The sequence below is a fragment of the Propithecus coquereli genome, unplaced genomic scaffold, assembly GCF_000956105.1.
Source record: "Propithecus coquereli isolate 6110/MARCELLA unplaced genomic scaffold, Pcoq_1.0 Scaffold442, whole genome shotgun sequence".
In the NCBI taxonomy this organism is placed as follows: Eukaryota; Metazoa; Chordata; class Mammalia; order Primates; family Indriidae; genus Propithecus; species Propithecus coquereli.
The window spans coordinates 1,624,758-1,635,883 of NW_012150197.1; the positions used below are offsets into that span (position 1 = coordinate 1,624,758).

Sequence of the window (11,126 nt, forward strand, 5' to 3'; positions counted from 1 at the left end):
GCCCCCTCGGCTCGGAATCCGGCCCCGGCGCCCTCGGCACCGCCCGCCCGGCCCCGGCCCCGCGGACCATGCGCCGGGCGCACCCCGGGGAACCACACGGGGCCGAGAGCCCGCAAGGACGAGGCTCCCGGGCGGGGGCCCCTCCCGGCAGCCTGGCTCTCGACCCGCGCCCTGCCCCGCGTCCCGGCGCCGCGTGAGCCTGGGGGCCATGGAGCGCGCGCCGCCCGACGGGCCGCTGAACGCGTCCGGGGCGCTGGCGGGCGAGGCGGCGGCGGCGGCGGCGGGCGGGGCGCGAGGCTTCTCCGCCGCCTGGACCGCGGTGCTGGCCGCGCTCATGGCGCTGCTCATCGTGGCCACGGTGCTGGGCAACGCGCTGGTCATGCTCGCCTTCGTGGCCGACTCGAGCCTCCGCACCCAGAACAACTTCTTCCTGCTCAACCTTGCCATCTCCGACTTCCTCGTGGGTAAAGCCCCCAGCCCTCGCCCGCCGCTGGAGCCCAAGGGCGCCCAGCCCGGCCCGGCCAGCGGGGATTGGAGCACGGACCGGGGTGGCTCCGGCAGGCGCACGCCCCGCCAGGGGGCCGGCCTTGGAAGGGGGCGTCCGCAGCCCGTGGGGCGCGTGGGCACTGGCGAATTTCCGTGCCACCAGGGCCGCGGGACGGGGGCTCGAGAGGGATGTCCGCGGGGAAGGGGCGCGAGCCTGCGGGCGCGCAGGAGGCGCAAGGCGCAGCGACCGCGGGTGCAGCGCTGGCTCCGGCGCCGTAGCTAAACAAAGGCTGCTGCGGTCTCGGGACGCGGGGAGGGCGCTGGGGGGCGGTTTGGGGAAGGTTTGGGGGAAGGGACATGGGGGGATTTTTAGAGCTGCGTTGGGGGAAGGGCCCGTGGGGCAGGCGACGGGGGGGGAGAAGCTCCGAGCGAGGAACGCGCTCTCACGTGTCGGTGCTCTGCTGCCGGCTGGGGGGCGGGGCACGCGGAGGGGCAGAACGCCAGACACCTGTTGGGGCTGCGAGGTGCGTCTCCCAGACGCCTGAAGCGGGGGCTGGCGGTGGGAGCGGCTGGCCTGGCTGCCGCCAAGTTCCCTGTCAGCCAGAAGGAAGGCTCTCCGGGATTCTAAGCTCCAGAGAGGGAGGGCTGTCCCACGGCAGCGTGGCGGGGGGGACGCTTGGGGACAGGGAAATTATCCTCCTTCCTCTCTTTGAGGGCTGGGATGGCTGGGCAGAAGTCCAGGGAGTCCTGACTCCTGGCGCTCTGAGTCCTGCGGTTCCCAGAGGTCCCCATGCTTGGATCTTCCCTCCTGCCCCCAAGTCCGGGGTCACCAGTGGGGCTGGGAGCTGCGAGGGGGTGAAGGCAGCAGCAGGGCAGAGTGTGTGGTGAGGAGACCAGGCGCAAGTGGGGAGGATGAGGTGGTGGGTCCCAGAGAGATGGCCCCATGTGCCCCCCGGTCCTGCCCTCCTCTCCGCGGAGGTCAGGCCGGCCTGAGTCCCGTCCGGGCGTGGCCCACAGCAGCTCTCCCTCAGGTGCCTTCTGCATCCCGCTGTACGTGCCCTACGTGCTGACCGGCCGCTGGACCTTCGGCCGGGGCCTCTGCAAGCTGTGGCTGGTGGTGGATTACCTGCTGTGCACGTCGTCCGTGTTCAACATCGTGCTCATCAGCTACGACCGCTTCCTGTCAGTCACCAGAGCTGTGAGTCCGGGATGGCCATGGGAGCCATGGGGAGGGGCGGCCACTTCCGAGTTGTGGGCAGGTGCCGCTGGGCTTGGTCCCTGACGTGCGGGCATCTACGGCTGGCTCCCGCGCTGGGGCACCTGCTGCCGGCAGCACTGGCCTGGGCCCAGGCCGGGGGCAGGGAGTCTGGACTTGGAATCAGACGCTCCTGAAGGAGGGGGTCACTGCAGCCTCCGCCCTGGGACACGTCCAAAGTCCCTGGAGTTGAGGGAAGATCTGGGGCCAGGGACCCCAGCGGCATCACGCACACACGCACAGGCCCCAGGAAGACGAGCAGCAGCTCCCGGCTCACGTTTCCTTTCGTGTGAGTGGCCGCCATGAGTTAGGGATCCTGGCCCCGCCCAGGACCCCTGCGTCGGTGCCACCTGGGCATGGGGCGCTGCCGCCAGAGTCCCTCCTTCGCTTGTCTCCTCCTTGATGGCTCACCCACCCAGGCCTTGTCAGGGGTCCTTCTCCAGGGTGGGCACATGTTTTCTTCCAGCCTAGAAGGGCTGAGGGACAGGTGCAAGGAGCGTGGGTTTGAGAAGATGAATGAGTCACGCGAGGGGCCGTGCAGAGCCTGGCACGGGCAGGTGCCCACAGACTCTGATCAGCAGTAGCTCCGACCACTGCTCCCGTCGTGATCTGGCTGGTGGGGGTGCGGGTGGGGGCCCTGGGGGGGACCCTCATGTCCTTCTGCCTGAGACCCCTCACTGGGACCTTTGGCTGCCAGCTGGTTGCTCTCACACTTGGGGTCTGCAGCCTCGAGCCCCGCGCTCTACTGTTCTTCCTGCGGAGGTCCCAGTGTGGGTCTGGGGTGCTTTGTTGCTGGGGGGAAAGGGGATTCTCTCAGCAATGGGCCAGCCGGTGGCTTCATGCCTGCACCTGCAGCTCCCAGGAGAGCGAGCACCCGCCCGTGGCCAGAGTGAGCCTCCCCTGGAGCACGGGAGCCTCAGGAGGCGGCTCAGGCCTTGGCAGGTTGGCGGTTTTGCCCACCGTTTTTTTTTGCCCCGGGGTTTTGGCGGGGGTTGGGCCTTTTGTTGGGGGGTGGGGGCTGGACAGGTCCCCCGGGGAGCACACAGCTGTAGGGGTGGTGCACAGGTAGCCCGGCACAAAGTTAGGATTCGGGTGATCTTGGGGAGATTCTGCAGCTCTAGGCAAGCGGCAGGGCATGAGCCAGCTGGTGGGGGCACCCGGCGGGTAGGGTGCAGGAGGGGAAGGGGATGGAGGGGGGAAGGGGAGGAGAAGGGAAGAGCATTGCTGCCCAGGGAAGGGCATGCCCAGAGGCCCAGAGGCTGCCGGGAGCTCCCGGTCCCACACTCCCGCCTCCCGCTTTGCTCCTGACCCAGCCTGTTCCCCCGCAGGTCTCGTACCGGGCCCAGCAGGGTGACACGCGGCGGGCGGTGCAGAAGATGCTGCTGGTGTGGGTGCTGGCCTTCCTGCTGTACGGGCCGGCCATCCTGAGCTGGGAGTACCTGTCTGGGGGCAGCTCCATCCCTGAGGGCCACTGCTACGCCGAGTTCTTCTACAACTGGTACTTCCTCATCACGGCCTCCACCCTGGAGTTCTTCACGCCCTTCCTCAGCGTCACCTTCTTCAACCTCAGCATCTACCTGAACATCCAGAGGCGCACCCGCCTCCGGCTGGACGGGGCCCGAGAGGCAGCCGGCCCGGAGCCCCCGCCCGAGGCCCAGCCCTCGCCGCCGCTGCCGCCGCCGGGCTGCTGGGGCTGCTGGCAGAAGGGGCACGGGGAGGCCATGCCGCTGCACAAGTGCGGGGCGGGCGAGGCGGGCGCCGGCCCCGAGGCCGGGGAGGCAGCCCTTGGGGGCAGCGGGGGGGCGGGGGCCGCGGCCTCGCCCACCTCCAGCTCCGGCAGCTCCTCGAGGGGCGCCGAGAGGCCGCGCTCACTCAAGAGGGGCTCCAAGCCCTCGGCGTCCTCAGCCTCGCTGGAGAAACGCATGAAGATGGTGTCCCAGAGCTTCACTCAGAGCTTCACCCAGCGCTTCCGGCTGTCGCGGGACAAGAAGGTGGCCAAGTCTCTGGCTGTCATCGTGGGCATCTTCGGGCTCTGCTGGGCGCCGTACACACTGCTGATGATCATCCGAGCGGCCTGCCACGGCCACTGCATCCCCGACTACTGGTACGAGACGTCCTTCTGGCTCCTGTGGGTCAACTCGGCCGTCAACCCCGTCCTCTACCCGCTGTGCCACCATAGCTTCCGCCGGGCCTTCACCAAGCTGCTCTGCCCACAGAAGCTCAAGCTCCAGCCCCACGGCTCCCTGGAGCACTGCTGGAAGTGAACCCCGCCACCACCCACAGCCAGCCCTCCGCCCTGGTGTCCTGGGCAGCCCCCGTGGTGAGCCACGCCTTGTCTGAGGCCCCCCCAAATGCCACGGCAGCCTCTCTCGGGCCACCTGCCCTACCGGGGAGGCAGCGTGTCGGGCTGGCCAGAGGGGCCATCGCTGGCTCGGAGAGTGTGAGCGGCTGGTCCTGCCACCCACATCCTGGCTCCACCCCAGGTGGGAAAGTCCAGGGGTCCCGGCCATGCCATCCACCCCCACAGACAGTGCTGTGGCCAGTGGTGTCTGCCCTTCACAGTCCCCGGTTGGCGTTCTTCCCAAAACCAGTGCTTGGTGTGTATCCCGCCTCCTGCACGCGCACACACCCGTGCACACCCACACACCGCCCTTCTCCCCAGACAAGCCCGGGACGCCGCCTTTGCTGCTGTCTGTCTCTTGCTGAAGCCTAGGGCCTGGCTCCTTCGTCCTCCTTCCCTCCAGCTCTCTCTGCCACCCAGCGTCGAGTGGCCCAGGACCCTCGAAGCTGCTCTCCACGTTTCCATTCTGGGTGTTTCCAGGAGGATGAAGAAGAAAACACGTCTGTGAACTTGATGTTCCCTGGATGTTTAATCAAGAGAGACAGAATTGCTGAGGAGCTCAGGGCTGGATTGGCAGGTGTGGGCTCCCACGCCCTCCTCCCTCTGCCGCTTCCGGCTGAGCTGCACCAGCTGCTGCTGCCCGCTCCGCCCCCGGCCCGGGGCGCTGGGCCTGGCGGCTGCGGAGCGCCGGAGCCTGACCTGCCGTCCCGCCAGAGCCTGCCCCAGCCTTTCCATCTGCTCAGCCCGGACTTCCTGGGGATTGCTGGGTAGGAGGGGACCCAGCTGTGCCCTCGGGGTCCTGAGGCTGGCAGGGCAGTCAGCAGGAGAGCAGGCCTGAGGGACGCCCGAGAGGGGCCGCTTCCATGTTCTGTGCACCCGTGCCAGGCACCCTGCATGCGCCACTGCCACGTGCCCGCTACGCACCCTGCAAACCCTGAGGTCACAATAAAGTGTATTTTTTTATTGGTGCTGATTCTTAAGGACCATGTTGGGGTGGTCAGAGCCCCTGTGCTTCGGTCAAGGGCCCCAGGGAAGCGAGAGACCTCCAGCAGCAGGCGAGAGGCACGGGCCTCGGTGTCGTCAGCCAGGTGGGGGCTGCTGCGGGCAGAGAGGACCTGACCCAGCAGGGCTTAATCCCAGAAGGGACTCCCGGGACCCCTGAGCGCTCAAGACCCCGAGGGTGAGGAGATGCCACCTGCACTCCCGCTCGGGGGTGGGGGCCCCCTCCAGCCTGGAGGATACAGACACACAGCCCTGCCCTGATGCAGGACGGGGTGCTCGTCTGCCTTTGCCAGGAGCCGGGAGGCCCGGCTGCACCCTGGCAAGACTCAGGGCCTGGGATCTTGGCCGCCCCATGTATGCGGGGGTCGGGGAGCGGGGTGGGGTGGGGTGGGGGCAGGGCAGGACTGCAGGGCACACCCGGGTGTGGGGGCTGGGGCTGGGCGATCTTGTCTTTGGTAGAGGCCAGCCTAGGCAAGGCCTGGGGGTGGGGCTGAGGGTGCGAGATGGGGACGCTGGGAGGAGGGTGGAAAGGGCAGATGGTGCCCTCCTCAGTGAGCTCGGCGGTGAGCCCTCAGTCCCAACGGCAGCTGCATGGGTCCTGGGGGCCTGCAGAGCGGGAGGCAGACACCTGCCCCCACCCAGGTGCTCAGAGGCCACTTGGAAACTTGGGGGGCTGGGTGCCAAGCCCTCCGCAAGTCCCCGCTCCAGCCTGGAGGGCCCTTCTCGCTCTGACCCTCACTCCCGCCCAACGGTGCTGCCACGCCGCGCAGGACTCCGGCCACTCTCGTGCCAGGTGCCAGTTCCACCTGGACGCGGCGGCGTGGCCCTGCACGCAAGCACCCAGCAGCTCTGCCCCCCATGCTGCAAAGGGGAAACTGTCGGTGACACCCCTCGGCTTCCAGGCCCTTCATCACACCTCACAGCCATGGATGTGCTTTTATTCTCCAAACTTCCCAGAAAACTTCCCCAGAATCCAAAGCTCCACCCTGCTCCGGCTCTCACTGAGGCAGGACCCTCTTCTTGAGCAGAAGACATAGGGCCCCTCCTTAGTGACCAGAGGGAGGTGAGTCTGGGGACACGTGGGCCTTCCACCATTAATTCCGTCCCAGCTCCGCGTGCCCAGGGCTGGGCACTGTTCCGGGCAGGGCTGGAGCAGCGGTGGCAGGTGTCACCTTTAGGGCTGAGCCCCTCCTGTCTCTGGGGGCCCCGTGGCTCCTCCAGCAGGCCAGACACTGGCCCCCATGAGACCCCGCAACCCCAGCCTGGCCCCCCAGTGGGTGTGGGTCCCGCAGCCCGGAGCTGTCTGGCGAAGGACAAAGCGCCCTTCTCTGCAGCGATGGGCGCTTCCGCGCCAAGAGCCCAGCCGCAGCCCTGGCTGCCCCTCCACCCGGCCCAGCTAAATGGCTACAAATTGGAGGATAAAAGCACAGGCTTTCAAGCAATTTTGCCTTCAATCTCTGGAAACCGCCGCTCCCTGGAGCTCCGGTGCGGGATGGAGGAGGAGAGGAGAGCAACACCGAGTCTGCTGGGCCCGCATTCTGTGGCAAACAAACACGCAGGGCCTTTCTCCTTGAGCCGGAGTCTAAGAGACACGGTCGCCACCTGCAGCTGCCCACCCGGCCGGCTCACTTATTGGGCACCTACTGGGCGCCAGGCTGTGCTGGGAACGGCACAGGGGCAGCCCCTGAGCTGCTGGAGGCAGACCCACAGCCAGGCAGCCACTACGCCCGTGACGGTGGCAGTGCCCAGGACACAGGATGCTGCCCTGCGTGCACGTGGGTGGCCTGGCCACCCAGCAGGGGCCACCTGTAGGCCCCAGGCTTGGGGCCAGCAGGGGTCTCCAGGGCTCTCCTGGCCAGGCCCTCAGGGGTGGGCATTGGCTGTGCAAGCCCAGCCTGGTCACCTGCCCTGCTGCTGGCTCTGGGTCTGGGGGCCCCAGGGACAGACTCTGGGCTCAAGCCGGGTGAGGGTCCCTCCCGGCCGGGGTTAAAGACCCTGAGCTCTCAGGGAGCCCAGCAGGCAAACCCAACCCCGTCCTTCTGCAAAAGGTCACGTTACTGGGGAGCCAGGGTCATGACAGGGATGGCTAGACCCCAGGCAAGCCTTCCAGAGCCCTGAGGTGTGGGGGCCACATGGCTGTCTGGCCACTGCTTCTCTGCCCCCATCCCAACCGGCATTCATGGCTGGGCTTGGGGGTGTGAAGAACCTTTCACCGACATTTATGGGGCTCCTCCTGGTGCCAGGCCCAGGCTGTGCGCCCCGTTCCCTGGGGTGCGTGTCCTCTCCCTTCTGCAGACGTGAGACTCGGGCGAGGCTGGCGCCTCCCATCGCGCTCTTCCCACGGCATCCCGCGCTCCCGGAGCACCTGCTGTGTCTGGTGCCACGGGGAAGCCGGTCTCCCCGGCACACGGTGCTCTCGGGGGACAGGGTCCAGGCCTCGTCAGCTCTGTGTACTGCGGCTGGCAGGGGTGCCCCCAGGGTGGAGAGCAGAGCGGGACAGCTGGAAGGACTTCGTGAGCCTCAGACCCAGACCTCAGCTCTGCTGATTGTAACAGGAAGCCGCGATTGAGCGCCACTGTGTGCACTCTGTTGTGCTGGTCACGGGGCTGGGAAAGCAGCCTCGGCCCTTGCTGAGCCTGCGCTTCAGGAATTGGGGGGCAGAGAATGGAGGAGCAGGCAGGGTGGGCTGCGGAGCCCAAAGTCCCAAGGGGAGGCCCAGTTGCCCAGGCCAGGCAGCAAGTGTGCCTGGAGAGGAAACTGAGGCGGGGGCGGGGAATGTCCCGGCCTAAACAGCAGGTCCGCATCAGGCTGGCACTCAAATCCGGGCATGCTGAGGGGGCGCCAGCCCTTCCCCTTCCTGTCCCAGCAGGCCTGAGGGACCAGGGTGGGGGTCCTGGGCCTGGCTTCTTCCTCCGGGCAGGCACAGCCGCCTTGGAGGGGCAGCGGGGTGTTGTCACTGAGGTGGCCTCTGCCAGGGCCCCCAGGCACCGGCTGGCACCAGCTCTGTCGCCTGACTGCAGCGCCGCAGGCCCTTCGCCCGCGTGGGCAGGAAGCAGCTCCTCGCCCGCCGCAGGCCTCCCCGTCATTACCAAAATTGCCCCATTGTTGGCGGCGCCGCACCTGCTCCCAGCGGACAGCGCTGCGCTAACCTGTCATTAAGCGCCCGGCCTCCCGCCTCCCGGCAGGCGGGCTGCAAGGTGGCTGGGGGGGAGGCTGGGGGGTTGCCTCTCCCCACCCCCCCTGCTTCCTATCCCCTGGGGTGGGAGTGAGCAGGGCACTGCAGGTCGGTGGGAGCCGTGCCACTTCCACTCTGACCCCGGGTGCGGCCCTCGGCCCCCGGGGACCAAGCAGCCCCTCCCTTGCCGGGGCCTCAGGAGCCCAGACCCCTCCCTGGGACTGGGGGGACATCCAGGGGCTGGCAATCCTAGATCAGGAGTCGGGGTCAAGGGTCAAGCTCCAGAGGGGCTTGAGTTTCCCCTCTGAGGACACGCAGGGCCACCTGGGGGTGGAGGGGACCCACCGGCTGCAGCAGGGAGGGGCGGGGGGAGGCTGAGACCCCCCAGCGCCCGCCTGCAGGGCCATGCGCAGCCTGCGGTGAGGACGGCTCCGGGTCATAGCACGTGCTGCGTCCCAGGCCCCGTTCTGAGCCCTTTTCTTAGCTAAGCTCATCTAGTCCTCCAACAGAGCAGTACTGCTACTCCCGTGTCACAGGTGGGGAAACTGAGGCAAGAGAGGTTAAGAGACCCGGTCAAACATCGCCAATGAGAAGCTAAGTTGGTGCTGGTGTCCCTCCGTGGCCGTTTTCCCAACTCCCTCAGCTCTTGGGGCCACCTTCTCCTCCCCTCCTGAGCCCGCCCCCTCAGGCACTTGCCCAGGAGACGCAGTTCTCCGGGGAACCACCGCTCCCCTGCTCCGGCAGGCTCAGCAGGGCCAGCCCCAGCCCTGGGCTCCAGGATGCATTTGCACCCCAGGGCTGGCCAGTCAGAATCACCACGGTCTGCAGTGGCAGCATCCCCAGCCCAGCCAGCAAGCAGCAGTCCTGGGACTTCCGCTGGAGCCCTGGGGAGGAGAGGCCCCTCTCCAGCGGTAGCTGCTGGCCTGGCAGCCTCCAAGGCTGTCCTCACAGAGACCACCCTGTGCAGGGAGCCCACCTGGTGCAGCCAACACAGAGGAAAGCCAAGCCGAGAGCCGGAAGGAGATAGCTGATGCTGTTGTCTGAGCACCTGGATCCAGCCTTGCCTGAAGCTAGCCGGGGAGCTTTATGTCTCACAAGTTATCAAATATACCTTCATCTTTAAAGCTAATTCAAAATGTGTTTTTGCAACTGTGATAGAAAAAATCCTGCCCAGCAAGACTTGGCTCAGGCTGGCATCCCTCTGTCTCAGGGGAGAGAACAGATCCCTCCTGCCCATGAGAGCCCGTGTCTCTCATTAACAAGAAATGGGGAAGTAAGATGATTCTTTGGTAGACATAATTAGTCGCTTGTAATGATTGTTAGGAAAGCTCTGGGGGTGAAAAGGCGACACACTTCCTGTCCACAGGCCTCCAGGAGGGGCCTTGACCAGGTGCCTGCCTCGGCTCCGGTTTCCTTATCCTTAGGCGCCCAGACAGCGCTCGTCACCTCCAGCTCCCCAGGAAGCAGGCGCTGTGTCCGGAGTGGCACCCTGCTCTGCAAGACACAGACACGCCCTTCAGAACAGAAAGGCCAGAGGGAAGGGGGTGGGTCTGGAGGCGGGAGACGAGGGGCGGACGCTGAGGGACCGCACCAGGTTGGAAACGCTTTCGTGCCACTCCAAAGCCACCGGTTTCCAAATTCAAACCTGACACACTTGACAATCTTCACACGCCTCTGCTGTCCACACCGGGCCATCTTTAGAGAGTCCAGCCACCCAAGTTCGGAGCAGCTCAGTGGAGGGGCGTACACCTGCCCTCCGCCCTCCTTCCTGGGCCCAATCCCCCAGCTGGGCAGAACTGCCAGTTCCCAACAAATCAGGAACCACGGGCTTCCTCTGTCAGCTGAGGGCCTTATCTGGGCTATTATCTGCTTTGTCCCAGAAACCATCTGTCCCTGTCCATCCAATCCATCAATTCACACTAAAGTGTGATGGACTGACTATTCCAGGGTGAGGTGGAGAGTTACATTTTAACAGAAGACAAAGTTTAAATCCAAAGGAGTTATATTCTAATGCAAGGATTTTGGACAGCAAGACACACTGAGGGGTGAAGAGGGTGGACAGTGTCTGCGGGCTTTCCCGACTCCTGCTATGCGCTGGTCCCTGACCTCACGGAGGATCCCAGATTTGCCCAGGAGGTGAGAGCCCCCTGGTAGGCCAGCAGCTCTGTGGGGGCCACAGGATGTCTCCTGGGACTGGAACCAGCCCTTGGAGACATGCCTCTAATCAACTGTGGACGACACACCCCTCACTGGCCCGAGGGCTGGCCCAGCGTAGACTCCTGCAGCGTCTCAGAGCCACGTGGGAAGGCAGACACCGGACACATGTCCACTACCTCCGGGAGGGGGACTGGCTGCCGCAGAGGCACCCCAAGAGTACACCAGGGAGGGCAGCTGGTTGGAGGGCCAGCCAGGGCCCACCCTTGGGCTGTCCTGGTGGGGACGGCGAGGAAGTTCCGTAGAGCATGCGCTTTGGGCACGGGGAGGGGCTGTTAGGGAAGTTTTCCAGTCTCCCCCCACCCCACACCTTAGGGCTTCCCCAGGCCTTTGCTAGCCTCTGGCCTGTCCCTAGGGCCAGAGGGGCCTTCCTGAGGGCGTGCCAGGCAGAGGTGCTAGGGGGAGACTTCTCAGCCCAACAGCTGGACGACAGCATGAGCTCGGCAGGTCTGGGGCCAGGGTCGGCAGCATGGAGGCTAGAGGCGGAGCGGGAGTGAGGTTGAGCAGGGCGGGGACCGGAGCAGGTGGGCACCACCCTTGGGTGTCCTGGCAGGCAGCCCCCCACCTGCCCTGGTTACCCGCCCTGGTTACAGGCCACAGCCTCCCGGGTTGCCCTGAACAGGGCGAGGCTTCTGCCCCCATTCCCCCGTCCC

At 66.3% G+C, this 11,126-nt stretch overlaps 1 protein-coding gene across 4 annotated transcripts; it reads left to right on the forward strand.

The window, feature by feature from the left end:
- Window positions 1-206: 206 nt before the first annotated feature.
- HRH3 (histamine receptor H3) lies at window positions 207-4,590 on the forward strand. Of its 4 annotated transcripts, none has more exons than XM_012654566.1 (5): window positions 209-464; window positions 1,518-1,684; window positions 3,070-3,483; window positions 3,730-4,001; window positions 4,563-4,590. In XM_012654566.1, exons 1-5 carry the CDS (start codon window positions 209-211, stop codon window positions 4,588-4,590), a joined length of 1,137 nt encoding a protein of 378 aa, XP_012510020.1. The 4 variants fall into 4 exon arrangements, with proteins under 4 accessions (XP_012510019.1, XP_012510020.1, XP_012510021.1 ...); XM_012654567.1 differs by having other exon boundaries at window positions 3,070-3,476; window positions 3,921-4,001; XM_012654564.1 differs by having other exon boundaries at window positions 3,070-4,001.
- Window positions 4,591-11,126: the final 6,536 nt, after the last annotated feature.

Coding starts and splice junctions, on each gene's coding strand:
- HRH3 (XM_012654564.1), top strand. CDS start 209: ATGGAGCGCGCGCCGCCCGACGGGCCGCTGAACGCGTCCGGGGCGCTG. Junction 1,685..3,069: donor TCCTGTCAGTCACCAGAGCT/GTGAGTCCGGGA, acceptor GTTCCCCCGCAG/GTCTCGTACCGGGCCCAGCA. Junction 4,002..4,562: donor TCCCTGGAGCACTGCTGGAA/GTGAACCCCGCC, acceptor GGGTGTTTCCAG/GAGGATGAAGAAGAAAACAC.